The sequence below is a fragment of the Euprymna scolopes genome, chromosome 32, assembly GCF_053919585.1.
Source record: "Euprymna scolopes isolate OS-2025 chromosome 32, ASM5391958v1, whole genome shotgun sequence".
NCBI lineage: Eukaryota > Metazoa > Mollusca > Cephalopoda > Sepiida > Sepiolidae > Euprymna > Euprymna scolopes.
The window spans coordinates 91,158,814-91,184,054 of record NC_136513.1 but is presented as its reverse complement, the minus strand read 5'-3'; the positions used below and the strand labels follow the sequence as shown (position 1 = coordinate 91,184,054).

Genomic DNA, 25,241 nt, shown 5'->3' with positions numbered 1-25,241 from the left:
GGAAACTCCGGGGTTAGGAGGGGGGGGTTAAAAAAAATGTGAGTATGAGGATCGAACCCGAACCCTTGAGGCAAAGTTGTAAATTAAAGTGTGAAAAAAAAAACATGCGACGTTAACCATTGCCCCACTGCGACATGCTAACGGAAACACGTTTGAATTTATTTAATTACTTGGATTTGGCAGGTGCCCGTTTTAATGAGTTAATGCGGTCAAGTTTGACTGCGGGATTTCATTTACTGCTGAATGCTTTTTTTTTTTTTTCCCCCCCAAAGATGTTATAGGAAAAAGACTAACCCACATGCGGCGAGCAACAAAATGTTGAATATTTATCTTCCCGAAATCGAGCAAATTAAATAGACAGGCGAGCTTCGTTGTTAACTGTGAGATATTACGATTTATGTGATATAAAAAGTTTTAAAAAGTTGTGAAGCGAGCGACCGCTTCTCTGAAAAAAGCCTTTTGTAGACACACAGAAAAAGCGAACACACATACATACATACATACATTTTCGCTTTTATATTTATAGATGAAAATCTTGTTTCCATTGATTCATTGAATTGTTCAACAATGGTAAGGATTCCACTAAAGTCAGAAATCTCAGAATTAGTTTGGACTGCTTTTAACAAATAACCTCAGAGCTAAATTTGTAGGTATTATCATTGTTATGGTTGAAGTTCTGTGACTTGTTTCTTTGGTGTTTCTTCAAATAGATTAACTGGACAATTGGTAAGTTGTTGAAGTAGGAATCTTATAGCATACATTAAAAGAGCTTTTCATTGTTCTAAATTTCTTTTTAGCGTATAATGTTAAATTCTATCATGTGGTCACATCTTGAATGAGTTTGTTTTTCCAAATTAAGCTGATTCCGTATTTCAGTTAATTTGTTAATGGAGAATGATTAAAGTGAGACTATATTTGTTTTTTAGTTGTAATGGTTGTCTTGACAGTCTGTTGGGAAAATAATGAGTCATTTATTGACAGTTGCAATGTATGTACGAAGCATGGTAGTGATTCTAAACCACATTTCTTGATACCAGCAACCATTTTTATTCCTGAATCCTGCTAGACTAAACAAATTTAGTTGAAGATTTTACACTCCTTCAGAACAGGTCCTGAATATGACCTTAAACTATATCCGATGGTGAGACCCCAGCTTGTGGGCTCTTGGGAGTGTGGAGCCACCCTTTAATTGCCATTGCTCCCAGGTCCACTCTGACCCGGAGTGGTAGTACCTGTTAGGGTCCCAACTATGGGTTGAATAGAAACTGACTTGAAAAAAAGCAAATATATTCTATTAAAAAAATGTTTCTTCAAAATCACTGGATTCGGCATTAAATAACCTGAAAAGGGTTGATATGCCGTAAAACAAAAACAACCAACCCACCTTCAAAACACTACAGTTTTTCACTTATTCTTACATCTGTGTGTGCACCAGGGAATAGAACAACTCTAAGCACAGCTCTGCACTGCTCAGTCATTTGAAAGCCAATAACCTGTTAAACTCAGAAAGGTAGCATTATTATTTCTAGCAGCTTTCCAAATGTCTGTCGGCGGGAAAAAAATCTTGCTAGTTTTCTACCTAATGTTATATAGTTGGTCCGGGCAACGCCGAGTTAGCTGGATGATTGTTATGATCATCGTTATTGATATTTGTAAAAATAAAAGCAGAAAGAGTGTTATCAAGGTGGAAGGTATTTTTAAGATAGAATTATTTATGTTAACATAGTTCCCCAAAACGTTAACTTGAGGGAAAAGAATGTTAGTTTTCATAACTAACATAGACAAAAATATGTGACAAAGGTAGATCATCCGATTTGTGTGTTTGTTCATGTAAAGTTAATGACGTCAACAAGATAGTCTAGATATATATATATATATAGAGAGAGAGATTAGCGCACAGACGGGCACCTTGTGTTTCAAGATTTAGACTTGACGCCCGTGGAAGACAAAGGAGCGAAGTATCAAAATGTAGACATGTATGGAGTGTGCCCAAACTCCGAGAAGGAACTCGGCATAGAAATAAATGACAATATCCAAATATAGTTCGCTTTTCTTCATATTCCCTTTTTGAATGAAAAGCACCTTTAATTTCAGGAAGCATGAAAGAAACTTTGTGAAGGTATGTGTCTTTTGTTGGTGATCCCACCGACAATGTTATCCGTTCCTTTTGGGAAAGACTGTGTAAGTTTTCATTGTCAATAGTTGCTATACACACTGCTATAAAACTATCCCCAAACATGAACACTAGAGACGATCAATAGACGTTATACACACATTCAAAGAACTAGACCATCACATAATTTTAAAATACATACATACAGACTCCAGCTTGCCTAATGAGAATAAGAGTAAGAGAGAGCTTATATATGGTGACAAGCAAGATATGGTCCCTTCTGTGGTCAAAGTTAAGAAAAGATAGTTTAGAGATACACGTAGAGAGAGAGAGAGAGAGAGATTAGTTTTATACATAATGCATTAGTGAACAGATGGGTATCTTGTGCTCCAAGATTTGGACTTGACACCCGTGGAAGACAAAGGAGTGAAATAGCAAAATCTAGACGTGTATGAAGTGTGCCTAAACTCCGAACCGGCATGGAAATAAATGATTATATTCAAATATAATTCGCTTTTCTGATCAACTTTGAGTCCAATCACATGATGATCATGTTTGCATATGTGTCCATCGAGGACAACCTGGATCTCTTGTCTGAGAAAGATCTGATTATATGTAGCATGTGCCCAGAAATACTGTATGATTTAATTTTCATGAGAAGCCCTTCATCCAGGGCTCTGCAGATAAATTTATCTCTAATTGACCTTTGACAATTGAATATTTTCGTTTAATAGCCAAACCCATGTAATTTTTGGAATATGATATTTTTGTTCTGTGACAAGTACGTACATCAAGATATTTTGTATTTTTTAATTATTAAAGTAAGTGTAATTCTAAATATGTACTAAATTTATTGTTTAGACTTGAAAGTATAAACATTTGAATTTCTTCAGATTTTTTTTTTAACAACCTTCATTAAAAAAAAAACATAGTTTGAATAATTTGACTTTGCTTGTTTTATTAAAAAAAATGTAAAGCTTGAGAAGCTATTTTTCACTCAGTAATGAACTTTGGAAGATTGTCAGTGTAAAAAAAAAAAATTGCTATAAAATAAGCGTTTTATTATTTCTAGTAGCTACTTGGAAAAAGTCATTCACAAATATAAGTGTTTCACTCTCAATGTAAAGTCCTATTATGCCAAACTTTGTCAAAGGCTTTAAGTACATCAAAAGTTACCTCCCTTGCTTCCTCTGCCTTATCCAGTGCATGGTATACAAAGATGACCGTTAAAATATCTGCAATAGAACCAACTTGTCTAAATCTATACTGTCGGTCAGAGAAAAGTTAAGCTTTTACGAGGCAGTAGACTAGCACTTGATTGATGAATGATTTAGATTTTATCTTATGATAAACTATTCCAATTTTCTATTTTATAGAATTTTTATGTTATAAGGTGCCGCAAACTAAGTATTAAGGTATCCGTTCGATGCACAGTTTAATAGGGATTAATACTTCATTGCAAAAATGAGCACAAACATGACTATATTCAAATATTAATCTATAATATAAACCCCACTTGTCTGTTTAAATGTATGTTTGTATGTTTTGACAGAGGCGACGGATTTTCACAAGATCGGTATTATTTTGAACCCTTTGGATGAAAAATATCGAAAAATTGACCAAAAACACTAATTCCTTCACCTTCCACTGGGCACTTTTCTACAGGGAGGGCGTTGCTTTTTCCGCCGATATTTTCAAAAGTCATCTCCTCTTTTTGATTGTCTAGCCTTAATTTAAACCTACGTCACTTCCTGTTTGGTGATGGGCACAACAGCAAAGACGCTATATATATATATTTTTTTTTTCATATTCTTTGCCTCCTTTGTGGTACAGGTTCGATCCTGCACACCTCCAAACACCTGGGCACATACATTTATGCATTAAAGTTTTTTTTGTTTTTTTTAAGTTTTGATCTCCATCTGTGTTTAGCTCAGATGGTAATGAATAATGTGGGAACATTAAATACTTTGGTTTCGATTTCTAACTGATGGAACCAAAGTAATTTTTTTTTTTTTTAACTTTTGAAATCATTACTATATATTAGGTACAATATAGTAATCAGTAGAGAATTGACTATAATAATAAATATGAAATCTGCATAATTTATTAAAATATCCTATTTAAACTCTGTTCTGTCTGCCTGCTTCCCACCGGACTACAACTTGGATGTGTTCAAGTCCAACGTTAACAAATTCCTAATGAACTGTCCCCTCAAGTAAACACTTCATCAAATCTCCACACTAACGTAATGTACTTGCAATAACCCTTATCCCTGAGTGGCTTCCAGGCCTTGATAAGTGGTGATCACTGTGTAAAAAAAAAAAAAAAAAAAAAAACATTTTTATGACTGGGCAATACTGGGTGCCCTGCTAGTTTTACATAAAACAGTTTCTTTCCAAATGTTGCTTTCTGTTTAGTGTAAAGTTTGCCAAGTCTTTCCATTGTATGATGAGAAAGAGACACTTTATGATTAATACTTATGTAATTCCAGTTTAATTTTAAAACTTTAGATTAAAAAAAAAACAAAACTATATAATTTGAAATGATTGATTTTATTTTTATTAAAATATTTTATCGAAATATATTTTTTTTAAGTTTAAGTAGTTTGCTTGAAGCATTGCTTAATGTGTATAAAAAGAATTCATTTATGGAAGGCAGAACAATGCAAATGTGTGATGGATAGACTCAAGCTGAAACAACTTAAGATAGAATCATTTCAAAGTAAGGACTATTTTTTTTTTTTTCTTGGCCCTATTTTACTACAGACTGGGGTCCTTTTCCAATAATTCAGCCACTGACATAGATACATAGGTGTTAGATTTCTCCGCGTGTCTAGATAAACGCATTGTGTCATCAGCAAATGTATCCATTTCAGAATGATTACATCAGGGAAGTCATTTCTGAAAGTCAGGAATAATAAAGGCTCAAGTATCGACCTCTGGGAATTGCCTGTATTAATGTGTTGTTTGGATGCATGATGAGAATGACCTAGATTTTTCTTTTAGCTAAAAAGGATTTTAGCAAAGAGCAGGAGATTTATAGGGCGATAATTTTGTGGGTCAATTCTATTAGCTACTGAAGTATATCTCCTATATATAAACAATGTTGTGTACTTTTTTAAAGGATTTTGTCTGGAATTTAGGTTGGCTTGATCGAATGACTATTAATTATTAATAACTATTGCTTCAATTGTGATTAATTAATATTCACCACAAGGTGACGTGATATATTTGTAAAAAAATTTTTACATGTTTGAAGCCTGCATTTTTAGTTGTACACTGAAAAGGTCTCATGGCACAGTGTATAAAGTTCTTGGCAGAATTCACTTATAAGTTACTCTTCTGAAGGTTTAAGGTTCAATCCTCAGTGTTGGCGTAACTCAAAATGCAATTGCGATTTATTTAGGACTTCCACCTGATCATCGCTGACAGAATGATAACATGCTACTGATGTGGATTACATAAAGGATTCTGTTCGAAATTCTGTACCGATTATGGAGTTCAGCAAGATACACCTAAAGAAGGCCGGATGTTACATCGACTGAAACGTGAAAATAACACTGAAGATGAGAACAGTAGTCTGAATAATCTAAATATGAATTAGCAATTCTCATCTCAAAAATGGAGAAACGGTACTTGTATAGTTTAATGAAGACATTAAAAAATGAAAATATCAAAAAAAAAAAAAAAAGTTATATTGTATGTATTCATTATGGAACAAAGTTCTCCGAAAAAAAATTTCATTTCATCTAGTAGTTTTTATTTTACAGCGAAAAACAATTTATGATACCGAGCAAAAGGTTTGATTTTTAGGAAGAAAAGCTAGTAATAAAGATGGGGAGGGAGTGTCGGCGCTTTAACTGGAGTTATCTCCCTTTGGCGTGTTCAACAAATTTCGTAATGGCTGACTTCAACACGCTCTCATAAAAACGTGTTTTTCTGCTGTAAAACAAAAACTACTCTATCAAATTAAATTAATTTTTTTTTTTCAGAGAACTTCATTCCATAACAGATACATACAATATAACCTTTTTTCGATATTTTCATTTTTGAATGTCTTGATTAAACTGTACAAGTACCGGAGAAACTGACAATTGTCTTCTGGATCAATAGCACACAGGACAAAATTTCTAACAAACTTTGAACGGTTGTAATTCAGTGTTTGTTTTGCAAATATTCTTGTGGCTAAATTAAAAGTTTTTAGAGGATATTTGTTTAAAATAATATTTGTTTAGAATTAATAATATATTTCTTTTTTGTTTCATTCCAGGTTTGTGATGATTTCAAAGAGAATCCTTCAATGAGCATCAAATATGGTCTCATCTTATCACAGAAAATATACTCCCCCATTGTTCGACATTTTGGTCTTCAATTATTAGAACACAGCATCAAGTAAGTCTTAAAACATTTTGCTTGCTGAATAAACAACATTTCATGATTAGAACAATGAAATGTTTATTATCTAAAAGTTCTGTTTCAAGTAGGAAACTTTGCAAAGCAATAATTGATCTGGTAAAACGATCTAGCATATGTATCTTTAGGCACTTTGTGTTTGTTTGCATGTGTAAGTTCATTTCCTATGGGCTCCAAAACGGCTGGGCCAGTTTTTTTTTTAAATTTCACACAAATCTACTTTATGTGCCTGGGAGTATTCTTAGATAGGTTCTGTATCAGGATGCATGCAGTGTAAGCGACAAATGCTTTTGCCAATCATAATACGATGACTTCTGACGTCATGACCGTGAAAAAATGTTTATAGATATAAACGCATACGTGACTAGCAAAAAATGGCGTTGTAAAAGCCAAGTATCATGGTTCAATTGTGCTCTAAACAGAAACATTATTTTCAAACACACCTGTTTTATCAAAGAACGTACTGTTGATTTTATATGCCAGGTCCTTCGCTTGTGCGGTGATAAAACTTTTCAAATGCATTTGTGATTTTAGGCTCTATAAAGGTGTTAACTTTGGTCACAATTGGACTATTTCTTCTTTAATCAGATTTTTTTTGATTATCGATTTTCAATACAAAAAACTCATCTAAGAACACTCTCAGACAAAGTATATTTGTGTGAAATTTCAAAACCAAAAAATTGTACCAGCCGTTTGTGTTCATCTGGAACAAACTTACATGCGCGCACACACACACACAAAGTAAAACATTATATATATATATATATATATATATATATATATACACACTATGTATCAAATTATTAACGAGTTTACATTTTTTTAAATATTTAAGTAACGAGTGAATAAAAATCCATGAGACTTTGGGAAAGTGCTTACAATACTATTCAGCTACTCTAGTCCGAAAATAAAAGTATTTAAAGCAGTATTAGCGAAACTATGGCAGAAGATCGGAATATCTGTTGATTTCAGTGTGTCAAGTTATTAATGAGGTTTAGAAAAAAACACAATATACCCATAACTTGTTTATTGAAATAATAGTCAAACGTTACATAAACTAGGAAAAATCCTTAAAACACAATAACTACATAGCAATTTCTACGTTGACATGATTAGTAGGGTATATGCGATACTTTTTATGAATGACTTGTAAAAGACGTTAGTCCACAGAATTAGTCAAATTTGTGATTTCATTACTAGTTATTCCTCGCGATACCTCTTGGTGAGCATCCCACAACTCATCTTTGCTCTTAAATTGGCATCCACTTGCATAGAGGTATCGCTTCATGAAACTCCAAGAGTTCTCAATTGGGTTCAAATCGGGTGAATTTGCAGGCCACTTCATCTTCTGTCACCCAGAGAACTCCAGTTGTTGCAAATACTCTTTGCTTTCATTTGCTGCATGCAAAGGAGCATTATCCTGCATAAAAATAATGGTTCTTCTGAATGTCAACCTTTGCTTCTTCAGCCATGGTTCAAAATGCTCCTTCAGAAAACCTATGTTAGCATTTGACATCATTTTTACACCTTTTGGGACTCTCCATGGGCCAACTAAACTACCTCCGATAATCTGAGCCCAAATCATTATCCCACCACCACCTTGTTGGCGCCTTAAATGCTGATGACGATGTCGTCCATCTAGGACCCATCCTCTGCTCCAGTCATCTGGGCCATCAAGAGTGACACACACTTCATCCGTGAACAAAATTTTGGAAAAATCCGTTTTTATGTTGTCCTCTGCCCATTTCAATTGGTTTTGTATGTGATGTTGCTTTAATGGAGGCTTTGTCACGGCTTAACAGACTTTACCACTTATTTCAGAAGGCAACATTGAGTACTTTTTGAGACATTCTTTTATCCGGCTTGGTCAAAGACTTCTCGACTTGTCTGCCTAGGGTTCTTAATAACATCACGTTCAATTTAGAGTAGAGAACGGCGTGAAACAACTCTAGATTTACCTTTATCAGCTCTCTTACATACCTTTCTAGGGTCCTTGACAAAGTTCTTCACAGTTTGATGGTACATTCCTATCGTTTTCGATGTTTCCAGTAGCAATACACATGAAAAAATTGAAATAGCTTGAAATATTTCAATATTGGTATGCATAGAAAGAGCTTAATGAGCTAAGAAAGAATCTTTTTAAATTTTTAAAATCTGATTAAAATTAAGGAAGTTATGGCTATTTTTGTGCCTCACACGTTTGGATATTTTTCCCTCTTTAAAACCATGTGTTTCGTCACATTTTTTACACTACTTTTTCAGTAAAAATGTCATATCTTTGTTAAAACACAAGACTAAGAAATGAAATTTACCATATAAGTGTATTTTTGTACAAGGAATCAGAATATGCAACTGAAAATCTCCCAAAGTTTATGGTTTCCAAATAATCTGCAGTAAATGTGCATAAATATGCAGCAATTCCTTAAAAATGCCATGTATCCATAAACAGAAAAGAAGTTGGAGAACTCAAAGTTGAATTGTAATGTGCTTTATGTACAAAAAACTTAAATCTAAACATAAGACCATTTAAAAATGAATATATTGCAATATTTCTTTGGTATTATTGTAGATTAACACCTTCTGTTTAACCCCACTCAACTCCTTCTGACCACCCCTCCAAAATGTGATTCTACCTTTTTAGGAAATTATGTATAAAATGCCATGAAAAACTTTAATGAAAGATAAACAAATTTTAGAATTGAATGTAAAATAATTTCCTATTACAGGTCATTCTAGCATTTTAGGGCAGTTAACTGTTTTTTTTTTCTATGGGAAAATATGCATGCTTTTTTTTTTTTTTTTTTTTTAAGATGATTATGTGTAGTTTTAAGAGGGTTTCTATGCAATGAGAATATGTGGAGGGTTGCCATTCGGACTTTGAATTAATTGTAGGGCTAAGGAAAATTATGTGTGAACATACTGAAAACTTGACAGAGACAAAGCTAACAAAAACAATATTAGAGGGGGGAGCGGTTAGTTTCACAAAAATCATTTCCTGGCCATTCTAGCATTTTAGGACAGTTAACCAATTTATTTTTATGTGTATTTTTCTTTAAGGAAGGATCTATTTTTTGTTTGTTTGTTTTAGATGCTTGTATGTGGCTTACAGAGGTATTTTGTTGGGGGGGGGTTACCACTCGAACTTAGTGTTATTGTTAGGGTTAAAGAGTGTTTTAGGAGGAGACTTGCCACACATAATTTGTATTAGAGGTGAAGTTAAGAGAGCTTTTTTTCAAAGAGAGCGTTCAAAAATTTGTTGATTTCTATTTTCGAGGTTGAAGGTGTTAATTCCATAGGCCGTTTATACTACGCTGGAGCAGGTTGTAAAAATATCTTTCGCTTAATAAGTAGAAAAAGAAAATAACGAAATAAAAAGCTTCCTAATTGTAGTTTGATGTGTTTTCTAACTGCTTTTAAAATTTCAAGAATATTGATATAGATTTTGAGGGTTTGTATTACTATACACATAGATTCGAAAAAGTTGTCAAAAAAACAAATATATAACAAATAAATGTTATCAAAAGCAAGTTACTTTTCTACCTAACTGGATAATTTTTTAGTGTTTTTATTTAATGTAACATGTTTATTCAGCTTGAAAACAGTGTTTACCGATGTTTTGGAAAATTTAAAATGGCGCCCGACTCTCTTGAAACGGTAAGTTTGGGGGAAAGAGTTAAAAATAAAAAAGTAGACAAAATACTGCTAGAAACTCGCTCAATATATGTTACCGTGACGTAGGCTGACATATATTCGGTGAGTTTTTAACAGTATTTTGTATAGTTTTTTTTTTATTTTTAACTCCTTTTCTCAAACTTACCGTGTCAAAGAGAGTCGGGCCGGGCGCCATTTTTAATTTTCCAATACACCGGTAAACACTGTATGTTTTTCGAGCTGAATAAACATGTTACATTGAATAAAAACACAAAAAATATATCCAGTTTGGTAGAAAAGTAACTTATCTTGCCTTTGATAACATTTATTTGTTATATATTTGTTTTTTGACAACTTTTTCGAATCTATGTATAAACGAGATTTTGATACTTATTTTGATTTTGAAAAAACAAAAACATTTGTGGCTGTTCGCAGTAAAACGTTGTTTTAATTCGTTGTTCAAAACTAATTTAAAGAATAAAAGTGCATGCAAGCTATATATCTACAAAAGTTTTTGTTTTTTTAACCATGTTTTTAAATTTGACGAGCAATGTGAGAAATTGCAACAGATTCATAATGCCGAATTGGTTGGGATTGTTGTTATTATACATTCTGAAAACTGAATAGTTCTAAACTAATGTTATTCTGATAACAAAATAGCTCTCATTAAACATATAAGAACATTTATTCATATTTTCATGTTTTTCTTAATTCGTTCTTGAATAAAAATTAAAGAACGCGTGTTGTTTACACTGTGCTATTGCTGATTCTACAGGCTGGAGCTGCTGCTGCTTCTAGTAATACTAACTTCATTTGACCAAATTCGAGAAATAGAAACAATTTTTTTTTCGGGTAGGTCCTTTTAAATTATCAATTACCGCGGTCCTACTCAACATAAAATAATACTTTTAATTGATAAAGATAGTAAAAAGATTGATTTACTTACTACTGGGTGTCCGAAGAATTTTTTTTTCAAAATGTTCGATACTCGGCATATTAAAGTCTTATTTTTAACACGACAAAAAAAGAAATGGTCAAAAATATTTCGGACACTTGACAGTATTAAGATTAACACCTCTTCTTATTGATTCCCAAATTTCATGACGAAATTCTTCACACAATCACGGTACGGACCTTTAGAAAACAGGGGGGGGGGTCATTACAAAACCTTACCGAAAACGCCATTTTATGACGTTCACATTTTTATCACTTTATTTGCTCAAAACTCTTAAAATATATAATGTACATTCATATTTATTGATTCATTTGAAAGTATATTCATTTCCGAACAAAACAGTAGTAATTTGAAGACTTGAAGTGCTTTGGTTTAAAAAATATGGCTATTTTAGTAGAACTACCTGGAAATCTGTGATTATCAAAAGAGTTTTTTCGTCCGTGTGTATTACTATTTCCAGGGTAGTTTTAACTTTTGCTAGCTGTTCTGTAATAGGAGTCTTTTTAGAACTACTCAATCCACCTTTATGACCCATTTTATTGACGAAACAAACACGATGGCAAGTTGTTTACATTGCGCGGAACAGTACAAAAATTTCACAGTACGCACAGCTCAGCATTGTCAATGTTTCCGAAGCTTTTGATATGAAACTACTGGTAAGTTTCTGGAACTGGCAAAAAAATGTTATCTTAATAATTTGGCACGTAGTGTGTGTATATATATATATATATATATATATATATATAATTACAAAATTATCAAAAATATATATGTAAGATACTTTGTAGTGTGTGTATGTGTATACATATATATATATATATGTATGGATGTACACTATAACTGTCGACAGAGGCGACGGATTTTCAAGAGTTTGGTATAACATTTTGAAGCTCGACCCCCTCAGACAACAAATATCGAAAAATTTGCTAAACATTAATTCCTTCACCCTCAACTGGACCCTTTTCTACAGGAAGGGGTCGCTTTTTTAGCCAATATTTTCGAAAGTCATCGCCTCTTTTCGATTCTCTAGCCTTAATTTAAACCTACGTCACTTCCGGTTTGGAAATGGGTAAAACAGCAAACACGTTTGTTTTTTTTCCTCCCATGTTTTTCTCCTTCGGGTTGAAACTTGCCTGCCTGCCACTTTTTTTTGCTCAATACACACCCCCAAACACCATGTTAATGCCGAGCATACAGGCTAGTCTATTCTATAAAGGGCAAACATTTGTTTATGTGTGTTTGTTTGTATGTCATGCTAAAACTTTTAAAATCCAATTTGAATAAGAATGATTCTGGAACTGTCTTAAAAACAGGGACTTGGATGCATAATCTATGAAATTTAAAACAAAGTATTCATTTTTCTATCTTGACGACTGCAGAATCTGATGCATGAAATCATCCCTTTCAAAACCATTTCAACATTTGTGCATGTGTGAACCATTCACCTTTCGGACACGTTAAGTACATAAATTTGCAACGTCCTGGTATGACCATCGCTGTAGTTGAATGGGTTAGGTGATTGTCTCATAACTAATAGTTTTTTTTATTTGTGCTCACTTTACGGCGGACATTTTGTTTTTTTTATTTTAACATATTTTTGAAAAAGTTTATTTCGGTAAGCTTTTGCATTTAAACAGGATTAAAAGATTTTTTTAATATTTTTTTGTTTTGTATTTTGTATTATTTACTTGACAATTTTTTTTACTAGCGGTTAATTAATTTAAAATAAAAATATTTTTTCTTTTTTTTATCAGCGATTGATTTAAAGATCAGATTAGTGTTAGATGCATGATCATTACTGACGTAAATCACAAATATTTATTTTTTTTAAAATCATAACCGCTTAATACTTTTTTTTTTTTTTTTTTCTCACTCACATACCCCTAGTCCGAATTTGTAGAAGTGGGCTGACATCAATGGATTTTCATTTTTTATTTTTTTTTTCAAACTGATATAAATTATTGCGCAGTAAAAATAATAAAATTAAAACAAAAATCATTTAGCAACTTCATTTTCTTTTTGTATATGACCCGGGCAACACCGGGTACCCCTGCTAATATTAAAGCTGAGAAATAAAGATTACATTTAACTTCATTATATAATCAGATCAATAAGAAAAAAGTCAGAAAAAAACTTAAGTTCATGATATTTCAAAGCTGAATGTTTCTCCTCAGAAGAGGATATATATCTATAATATAAAGCTGAATGTGTGTGTGTGTGTCTGGTTACGAATAGGCTCCTATATGGTTTACTATTTTAAAAAACTGATTACATATAATGATAGAAGATGTATCGAGACACAGGAATGGGTATGTTTGATCTGGCAGAACGGTTGTTCATTAAAATTGTGGGGTCTGCGTTCGCGCCTGGCTTCCATAGAATGGAAATAGGCACAAACTTTAATAAAGACTTTTCATATCTATCTGCGTAAGTATACTTTGATAATTATGTTTCAATTTGAAGAAATATGCCATAATAAAATTATGGGGTGTTCGTTCGCACCTGACCTCCATAGAATGGAAATATGTCACAAAGTTTAACAAGGTTTTTTTTTTTATATAGATCCACAGAATATTGTGATAGGTGTTTGTGTGAACAGGTAATGTGAGAGCTAAAATACAAACTTACTAAAAACTGTTACATATTTCAGAGGCGTACTGTGGTTTCATTGACATGGATTGATCTTTGACCATTAAAAAAGTATATATGATTTGTTTTTATTTGAAGATTTTCAGTTGCACTGAAAACCTTAGCTCTGTTTATGTAAGTAGTTTTATTTAATCATTTTTTATTTATTCATCTTTTTTTTTTAAATGACACAAAATTACTAAGAACTGTGTTGAATCAGTCCAATGCTTATAAAGCATTTTTCATGATTGGGATTAAGTTTTTTTTTTACTTTTCGTTGGACAAAATAGTTATAGAACAATTAAAAATACTTTGATCTTGATTTTTTTTTTTTTTCTTTAGATATTTAATTCATTTAGTAAAAAATAAAACAATTGTGCTTCAATGCCACGTAAGGAAAAGGTGGTTAATATATACATAGACGAGGACACTGTCTAAATTTACTTTGTTGCGTTGTTGGTGCATTTATGACAAAATTGTGTTTTATCCATTGTTGAAAGATTTTCTCATGATAACTCATTTGATGAATAATAATGAAGATTTTAAATACATGATGCGTCTATGACAAAAAATTATTTTCTTTTTCTTTCTTTTTTTTTTTAAATAAATAGCATACATTAAAATGCGTGTGGTGCATCTTGAAAAGTGTTCTTTTTTTGTCTGATGGGAGGAGGCTTTGCCACGCGAACTTAGGGTTAAGAAAAGTTGTTTTTTTTTTTCCTTTTTTGTTTTTCTTTAACCTTTTCAGCATGAAAATGCACAGAATTTATTTTCTATAGCTAAAATTGTTTTTGGTTAAATGACCTAAAACGCTAGAATGGCCCAGAAATGGATGAATCATTCTATGTTAAATTTCACATGCATGCATAGAGGGGGAGAGGGCAGGTTCAGAAATTCATCTTTTTTTTTTTTTGCCATAGGCTACTCATATTCCTGATTTTTTTTTTTTTTTTTTTTTTATTATACTGTATTCCTCAACAAAACTTTATATATTGTAATTTCTTTTTGGTTCAAATATTCTAGTTTCTAACAGTTAACCACACTTTTTTCTTTCTCCTTTCCAGATATCATTGGAATGATTTATTGAGCGCTGAAAGAGATGAAATGAAAAAAAGTGCCATAGAATTAATCACAAATGTAAGTTTAAAAAAAAAAAATTTTTAATATAGAATTTTCCACAACTTTTCCCCACAAATAAATTGATCATCATTTTTTTTTCTCCACAAATAAATTGATCATCATCGTTTTTTTCTCCACAAATAAATTGATCATCATCGTTTTTTTCTCCACAAATAAATTGATCATCATCGTTTTTCTCTCCACAAATAAATTGATCATCATTGTTTTTTTTCCCCACAAATAAATTGATCATCATTGTTTTTTTTCCCCACAAATAAATTGATCATCATTGTTTTTTTTCCCCACAAATAAATTGATCGTCATTGTTTTTTTTTCCCCACAAATAAATTGATCATCATTTTTTTTTTTCCCACAAATAAATTGATTGTCATTGTTTTTTTTCCCCACAAATAAATTGATCATCATTTTTTTTTTCCCCACAAATAAATTGATCGTCATTGTTTTTTTTCCCCCACAAATAAATTGATCATCATTTTTTTTTTCCCCCACAGATAAATTGATCATCATTGTTTTTTTTCCCCACAAATAAATTGATCGTCATTGTTTTTTTTCCCCACAAATAAATTGATCGTCATTGTTTTTTTTCCCCCACAAATAAATTGATCATCATTGTTTTTTTTCTCCACAAATAAATTGATCATCATTTTTTTTTTTCCCCACAAATAAATTGATCATCATTGTTTTTTTTCCCCACAAATAAATTGATCGTCATTGTTTTTTTTCCCCACAAATAAATTGATCATCATTTTTTTTTTCCCCCACAAATAAATTGATCATCATTGTTTTTTTTCCCCCACAAATAAATTGATCGTCATTGTTTTTTTTCCCCACAAATAAATTGATCGTCATTGTTTTTTTTCCCCCACAAATAAATTGATCATCATTGTTTTTTTTCCCCACAAATAAATTGATCGTCATTGTTTTTTTTCCCCACAAATAAATTGATCATCATTGTTTTTTTTCCCCCACAAATAAATTGATCATCATTGTTTTTTTTCCCCACAAATAAATTGATCATCATTGTTTTTTTTCCCCACAAATAAATTGATCATCATTTTTTTTTTCTCCACAAATAAATTGATCATCATTGTTTTTTTTCCCCACAAATAAATTGATCATCATTGTTTTTTTTCCCCCACAAATAAATTGATCATCATTGTTTTTTTTCCCCACAAATAAATTGATCATCATTTTTTTTTTTTCCCCACAAATAAATTGATCATCATTGTTTTTTTTTCCCCACAAATAAATTGATCATCATTGTTTTTTTTTCCCCACAAATAAATTGATCATCATTGTTTTTTTTCCCCACAAATAAATTGATCATCATTGTTTTTTTTCCCCACAAATAAATTGATCATCATTTTTTTTTTTCCCCACAAATAAATTGATCATCATTGTTTTTTTTCCCCACAAATAAATTGATCGTCATTTTTTTTTTTCCCCACAAATAAATTGATCATCATTTTTTTTTTCCCCCACAAATAAATTGATCATCATTGTTTTTTTTCCCCACAAATAAATTGATCGTCATTGTTTTTTTTCCCCACAAATAAATTGATCGTCATTGTTTTTTTTCCCCACAAATAAATTGATCGTCATTGTTTTTTTTCCCCCACAAATAAATTGATCGTCATTGTTTTTTTTCCCCACAAATAAATTGATCGTCATTGTTTTTTTTCCCCCACAAATAAATTGATCGTCATTGTTTTTTTTCCCCACAAATAAATTGATCGTCATTGTTTTTTTTCCCCCACAAATAAATTGATCATCATTGTTTTTTTTCCCCACAAATAAATTGATCGTCATTGTTTTTTTTCCCCACAAATAAATTGATCATCATTGTTTTTTTTCCCCCACAAATAAATTGATCATCATTGTTTTTTTTCCCCCACAAATAAATTGATCATCATTGTTTTTTTTCCCCACAAATAAATTGATCATCATTGTTTTTTTTCCCCACAAATAAATTGATCATCATTTTTTTTTTTCTCCACAAATAAATTGATCATCATTGTTTTTTTTCCCCACAAATAAATTGATCATCATTGTTTTTTTTCCCCCACAAATAAATTGATCATCATTGTTTTTTTTCCCCACAAATAAATTGATCGTCATTGTTTTTTTTCCCCACAAATAAATTGATCGTCATTGTTTTTTTTCCCCCACAAATAAATTGATCATCATTGTTTTTTTTCCCCACAAATAAATTGATCGTCATTGTTTTTTTTCCCCACAAATAAATTGATCATCATTTTTTTTTTTTCCCCACAAATAAATTGATCATCATTGTTTTTTTTTCCCCACAAATAAATTGATCATCATTGTTTTTTTTTCCCCACAAATAAATTGATCATCATTGTTTTTTTTCCCCACAAATAAATTGATCATCATTGTTTTTTTTCCCCACAAATAAATTGATCATCATTTTTTTTTTTCCCCACAAATAAATTGATCATCATTGTTTTTTTTCCCCACAAATAAATTGATCGTCATTGTTTTTTTTCCCCACAAATAAATTGATCATCATTTTTTTTTTCCCCCACAAATAAATTGATCATCATTGTTTTTTTTCCCCACAAATAAATTGATCGTCATTGTTTTTTTTCCCCACAAATAAATTGATCGTCATTGTTTTTTTTCCCCCACAAATAAATTGATCATCATTGTTTTTTTTCCCCACAAATAAATTGATCATCATTGTTTTTTTTCCCCACAAATAAATTGATCATCATTTTTTTTTTTCTCCACAAATAAATTGATCATCATTGTTTTTTTTCCCCACAAATAAATTGATCATCATTGTTTTTTTTCCCCACAAATAAATTGATCATCATTGTTTTTTTTCCCCACAAATAAATTGATCATTATTTTTTTTTTTTTCCCCACAAATAAATTGATCATCATTGTTTTTTTTTCCCCACAAATAAATTGATCATCATTGTTTTTTTTTCCCCACAAATAAATTGATCGTCATTGTTTTTTTTCCCCACAAATAAATTGATCATCATTTTTTTTTTTTCCCCACAAATAAATTGATCATCATTGTTTTTTTTTCCCCACAAATAAATTGATCATCATTGTTTTTTTTTCCCCACAAATAAATTGATCATCATTGTTTTTTTTTCCCCACAAATAAATTGATCATCATTGTTTTTTTTTCCCCACAAATAAATTGATCATCATTGTTTTTTTTTCCCCACAAATAAATTGATCGTCATTGTTTTTTTTTCCCCACAAATAAATTGATCGTCATTGTTTTTTTTTCCCCACAAATAAATTGATCATCATTGTTTTTTTTTCCCAACAAATAAATTGATCGTCATTGTTTTTCAATTATTTACAAAACTTTCTTTTCAAAAGGGTTCCATTTCAGTTTCACTGTTTTAGTTTTTACGTAAAACCTGACATCAAATGGCCATCTTGTTTGATGGACACAATCTTTAATGGTTTCTGATGCTTGTTCATATCATATTCACGCTGTTGCAAGCTGATACAGTTAGGAAATTCTAACGAGTAGCAGTTGAAGGAAAGAACCTATAAGAGTAGAAAACTTTTTGCCATCTAGTGATCTCTACAGTGAAGGGGTGAGATTTTGCTGATTGACGGTCTGCATATTTATGTTGAGGATACTTAGTACAGCAGGTTCATCAGAGCACATTTAAAGTACTTGGGGAGGGGGGAGTGAAGCTTAGTAGATAGTGCAGAATATATTAGGTTAGAGGCTATTTTTTTTAACTCTAAGTAGAAAAACTAGTGATTAGTTCTAGTGTTGGGATGATTAATCAAAATCGAGAACTGAAAATATCAGAATTCTTTTAGGTATCGGAATCAGAAAAAAATTTTTTTTAGGTATCGGAATCAGAAAAAAATTTTTTCTGATGCTAAACAGATTCTTTTTGTTTTATTCGTTACAAATTTAATCTTCCATGATTAAACAATAGAAATTTATTGATTTTAAACTACTGTTAAAACTAAATCTATAGATTAGTCCCACAAGTGAATTTGTACACTTGGGGAGGGGGAAGCATATATTATATGGGTTTGCGGTAATTCCACCCCAATTGAGTGTAACAATTTTAGTTGATGGCATCCAAGTCATATATATTTATATTAGTTTTGATCTCCCTACTATATATTAGGTGTAATATAATAATCGATTGATCTGCATGAATTAATATATATTTAAGTATATCTTATGACCGGGCAACGTCATGCGGCCTACTAGTTTATGTATAATGTGAATTGTATTTCAAAAACTGTTTTCAAAATAATTAATTTTGTATCTTATCGGTTTTTTTGTAATTTTGTGATGTTACTAATTTCGACATGACAATAAGTAGATACTATTGGTTTTATTTGAAATTCAATATTTTGAATTTTGCTATTATAATTAAGAAGCACCAGAAGTTCGGTCTGGATGATCACTAGGTTGCTGACTGATTCAATGCTTTTAGCGAAGAGCAGAAGACTGATGGGTGTGATAATTTTGTGGGTCAATTCTCTCCACAGAATTCTTGAACACTGTTATTCCACTGCCATTACTGAATTGTTAACTATTAAACCCCTTAGAAGATAACTAGCGGGGGTACCTGGCGTTGCCCGGGTGAGGTGTGAGTGTGAAGGGGGAAATAAAGAATAAACAAACCCAAAAAGAAAAAACAGCAAACGTGATGCAAAATCAAGAACATGCAAACGATGTTAAAACTTTTTTAAAAAATCGAAAAAACAAAACAAAAGCAAACGTGATGGAAATATAAAAAAAAAAAAGTGAAAAAATGGCATAAATGACCCTGTTTCAATATTAAAACTTTAAAAATAAAAAAAATAAAAAATATCTGACATCTCGGCTCGAACGATAACTACGCTGCTACTATAATAACTGGTGTATGACCGCTTGAGCGAAATTAGGTGTTTTTTTTATATTTAAACTAATTCAAGAAAGAACATTTTTTGCACATGTGTGCTTCGCTAAATTGTCATGAAGAAACGATTTTTTTGCTACCCCTCTCTGTAGAAAAATGTGCAGTTGAGGGTGAAGGAATTAATGTTTTTAGCCAATTTTTCGATATTTGTCATCTGAAGGGTCGAGCTTCAAAATGATATCAATCTCATGAAAATCCGTTGCCTCTGTCAAAAGTTTTTGCGAGACATACAAACATACATACATACATTTAAACAGACAGGTGAGATTTATATTATAGACTTTTATATATATAGATTAGCTTGGGTGCTCAGCTTGTGCATGTGTGTGAGGTGGTGGTTAGGGAGGCTCGAACCCAAAGTCTTGAGGCGAATAGCCTGGTAACTTACTGCGACATTATAAGGGTAGCGGGCTTGAGAATTGTTGAAATTAAACGATTAAAAAGTCATGTGACAGGTGTGTAAATTTAATGAGGTCAAACATCACGTCATAGGGGTAATGAAATCCTGCACTTAACTTTGGCTGCAAGCCAGTTCCTGCGTATTTGTTTTTGTTTGTTTTCCCAAGATGTTTAGGAAAACCAGCTCCCCATAAAAAGAGTGTCCAAATGAATAGCAATTGTCTGATATAAGGGGGTTTTGTCTGCATTGATCAAAGCTCATTGCCAGGGAGTTTCTTTTTGCTACAGATTCAGTTTCGCTTATATATGGAAAAGCCAAACAAATACTCTGAGAGTAAAAATAGCTCGAAAATAGTGTGTAAAAGTCACCCAAATAAGATGCACACGACCTCTTAAAAAAAAAGTGTTAGTAGGTGAGTATGAGGATCAAACCCGAACCCGAACCCTTGAGGCGAAGTTGGAAATTAAAGTGTGAAAAAAAAAAATGTGCGACTTTAACCATTGACCCACCGCGAGATACTAACGGAAATACGTTTGAATTTATTTAATTACTTAGATTTGGCAGGTGCACGTTTTAATGACTTAATGAGATCAACTTTGACTGCGGGATAGTATTTCATTTACTGCGGAAAGCTTTTTTTATTTTTTATTTCTCCAAGATGTTGTCCAATTTGAATAGCAATTGTTTGATATAAGGAAAATATTTCCACATTGATCAAATCTGATTGCTTTCGGACATTTCCGCTGATAGACAGAAAATACCGCCAGAATTAGTGTCGCTTTTATTATAGGAAAAAGCCTAATCCACATGCAGCGAGCGACAAATGTTGAATATTTCTTCCCGAAGTCGAGCAAATTAAATAGACAGGCGAGCTCCATTGTTAACTCGGAGATATTATGATTTATATGTGATATAAAAAGTTTTAAGAAGTTGCGAACTGACCGACCACTTCTCTGAAAAAAGCCTTTCTTGGACATGCACAAAAAGCGAACATACCTACACACATTTTCGCTTTTATATATATATATAGATGATCGATTTCAGAAATTAGCCTTTTTGTTGGATGATTGGACACTCTGTCCCAGGCAATGTGGCATTTAAATATGCTATCTATTGTATTGAACATTTTTGCTTTATGTACCACTTAACAGTAGTAATATTTTATTTTCATGATTCCTGGACAACATCAGTAGTTTTTCTTTCATACAACATCATAAAAAAATCCTGGGCAACGCAGACAAGGATTGTGTTCAACAATTTGCATTGAAATGTTCATTGTCAGGAAACTGCTCTGAATCTTTATCTTTTAAGACTCTGATTGCTTTCGTGTATTTATTAAAATGGACTTTATTTCTTTCATTTATTTAAATGCCAAATTTTTTTTAATTTTTTTTTTTTTTTCAGGTGTTTTATTTAACAATGGTTTTCAAACGTTCATTGTCAGAAGTGTGATATTGTTCTCAATTTTTATCTTTGAGGATCTGATTTTAAGTTTTCGTCATCCTATAACCTTTCAATAGACATCTCTACAGATATTTCTTTATCAAAACAGACTTTATCTATTTTATTTATTTATGTATTTCAGTTTGGGAAAAGGAGTTATAAATAAAAAACTAGACAAAATACTATTAGAAACGAGATGTTGCCAAGCTAATCAAAAACCTTGATTCCAGTAAAGCAACCGGCCCTGACGGTATTCCAATTATAGTACTCAAAAAACTTCAACCAGAACTAGCGCCCATACTTACAAAACTGTTTAAACGTTATCTTAAGGAGAATTGCTTCCCATCACCCTGGAAAATCTCATCAGTATGCCCTGTATTTAAGAATTCAGGTTATCGTTCATCCCCCTCTCAGTATAGGCCAATAAGTCTCCTGTGCGTCATGAGTAAGTTGCTGGAATCTGCGTTAAATAGAGAAGTAATCAACCATCTCGGAAAAAATAACCTTCTTAGTGACACACAATATGGTTTCCGTTCTGCTAGATCTACAGATAGCTCATAGGATTAGCGAATCTCTCGACAGAGGCAACCTTTCTAGGGCAATTGCTCTTGACATACCAAAGGCCTTTGATAGGGTATGGCATAAAGGTTTACTTCACAAGATCTCCAGTTATGGTATAGCTGGAAATGTCTTCTCAATTATTAAATCATTTCTCTCTGATAGCTTTATAAGAGTAGTAGTTGATGGGCAAAAATCAGAAGCTCACAGTATTAATGCTGGAGTCCCTCAGGGGTCCATCCTGGGCCCAATTCTTTTCCTGATCTATATGAATGATCTTCCAAATCACATCCTTACATCATTCGTAGACATTTTTGCTGATGACACTCCCATCTATGGTAGCATATCTAAGACAATAAACGACCAAGTTCTCTCTGATTCTCTCTCCTCTGATCTTGATCACGTTGTACAATGGGGAAAGGAGTGGCTGGTTACTTTTAATGCATCTAAAACCAAGCTTCTATCTTTACATCAACATTCTGATCCCCATCTGGCATCAATTAAAATGAATGGCTTGTCTTGAGGCCTCAAGTTTTGACAAGCTTCTGGGCTTGACCTTTACTCCTGATCTGAAACATGTACATCAAATCTGTTGTCAAGGCCACTGGCAAAATGGTTGGATCCTTCTATCGATCTAGTAGATATCTCACTGCTGATGCAATTCTCTATCTATATCAGAGCCAGGTACGTCCAAGGATGGAATACTGTTGCCACATCTGGGCAGGAACTGCTAGAAAGGACTTGTGCTGCCTTGATAGAGTTCAAAATAGACTTCGTAGCCTCGTAGGAGATGTCCTTTTCTCTTCCCTGTAACCTCTATCTCACAGAAGAGATGTTGCGAGTTTGTCTCTGCTTTATTGTTATTTTCATGGAAAGTGTTCGATCTAAGCTTCAATCTATGGTCCCCCCTCGCCAAACTTTTACAAGAAACGCTTGTCTAGCTGAAAACACTATCAATAATTCCCCCCACTCTTTATCTGTGCCTAAACCTAAATGTAGATTCCATGAACAAAGCTTTTTTTCTTAGAACTGCACGCCTGTGGAATTGTCTTCCGTTTTCCTGCTTTCCAGCTGACTACAATATGGTTGTCTTCAAGTCCAACGTAAACAAGTTCTTGATGAGCCATTCCACTTAACAAATTTACCGAATTTCCATTACTAATGATTACTTTATTGTCACATTGAATACGGTACCCTCTTAACCCTTATCCTCGAGTCGTCTCTGAGCCTTCATAAGTGGTTATGCCTATGTAAAAAAAAACAAAAAAACCCCAAACCTTTTGGACCCTGACCCAATAAAGCAATAGTTAGCCAAAAAGATAATAGGCAATTAGCAAAAGTATTTCATAACATATTTGTAGAAGGCCAAAATATAGGCTGTTATCTTTTTAGCTATGTTGCTAAGGCCGATATATTGGTCAGGCAGGGTTGGAAGAGTAAAATAAAATAAGTTGTTGAGGGCACTACTACTAAAAAAAATTTTTTTTTTTTTTTTTTCTAAGATGTATGTGTTGCAGTGAAACCTTTTAAAAGTTAATTTGTCACACATCTTCATCCTTAGTATCAGTTGCTATCATTTTTGAAAAATAATTCTTGATGTTTTTTTTTTTTTTTTTAATCTATATTTCCATCTGCAATCGATTATTTCCCAAATCAAATACATGTTCGGTAGCAAAAGATAGTCTTTTGTCTGTTAAAATGAAGATCTATAAATTACAAACAATTAGTAAGAAGTGCCTTGTTAAGAAAGGATTCTGTTTGAAATTCCATACAATAGTATGGGGACAATTAATTGGGAATCGAAAAAAATCATAGCTTTTTTGGGGTATTGGTATTGAAATTGGAAAAAATATTTCCCAATGCCAAAACCGATTCCTTAAATTATCTTTTTTATTTGATTTTGGTTTAAAAAAACATTTTCCACTGCTTGTAGTAATAAAAAAAAAAAAAAAATATTTATTGATTTAAACTTTCAGTAAGATTAAAATCTCTAGACTACCCCATCACAAGTGTTTTTTTACGTTTGAGAAAATATAGGCACATTTAAGATGTTTTTGCAGTAATCGGAACAAAATAACTCTTTTATAGTTAGATATTTAGAGATTTATAAAGAATCTGAATCGGGGGAAAAATATTGAAATCGTCCCATCACTACCCTACAGCTTTCAGAGTTTGATGAGGTGCACCTGAAAACCAGAAATTACATAGGCAGGATCATTGTGAGAATAATGTCCAAGATAAGAACAGCAATTTAAATAATCCAAATAATAGAATTACTAAGAAAATGGAAATTAAAAGGAATGGCATTTTAAAAGAAATAAATTCCTATTTAGAAATGCAAAGTTGTAGTAATTTTTAGGGAGGGGGCAGATTTTTTAATGGAAAGTAATAATTCATACAGTTTTAATAGTAATAACTCTAGAACAACGTATCAATTTAAATATACAAATAACTAGTGATTCTATATTGGCAACCATTTTCAAAATGTGTATTTGTAAAAAAAAAAAAAAAAATAATGGTGAGGTTTAATTGATTAAATTGTATCTTGCTTATCTAATGGAAATAAAGTGAGAATCTTGTATAGATTATGCACGTGAAAAAAATTATCTGATTGGACAGAACATGTCATTGATGAAATCAATTGGAATTATGTTTCATTCTACCTCATTTAAAATTCTCAAAAATCAAAGAGACCTTTCTTGGGGTTAACACTATTTCTATATGAAATAGATATTCGAATAATCCATTGAAGTTCTCTTTACTTGTCAAATGTTAAGTTAGTAGGAGTCTAAGGACATTAACTTTTCTCTCCCCCCCCCCCCGATTGATCAGTAAACGCTGTGAATTGCTTAGAACTTCTACTCAGTCATGGTTGACAGAACAAGAGCATGCTACCCTTGTAGATTAAATAAGGTTTCCTTTCTAAATTCCTTGGAGATTCCGGAGTTCAATAGAAAGATTCCATAGTTCAACAAAGTACACCTGAAGAAGGTCGAAGGTTACTGTTTTGGGGTAC

At 32.1% G+C, this 25,241-nt stretch overlaps 1 protein-coding gene across 1 annotated transcript in view; it reads left to right on the top strand.

The window, feature by feature from the left end:
• Nucleotides 1-25,241, top strand: part of LOC145256483 (exportin-5-like) — a 127,232-nt gene that overhangs the window by 13,024 nt on the left and 88,967 nt on the right. The window contains exons 2-3 of the mRNA XM_080115428.1: nt 6,383-6,504; nt 14,824-14,896. Coding sequence (XP_079971554.1) covers nt 6,383-6,504; nt 14,824-14,896 — 195 coding nt within the window. The remainder of the gene's footprint in view (nt 1-6,382; nt 6,505-14,823; nt 14,897-25,241) is intronic.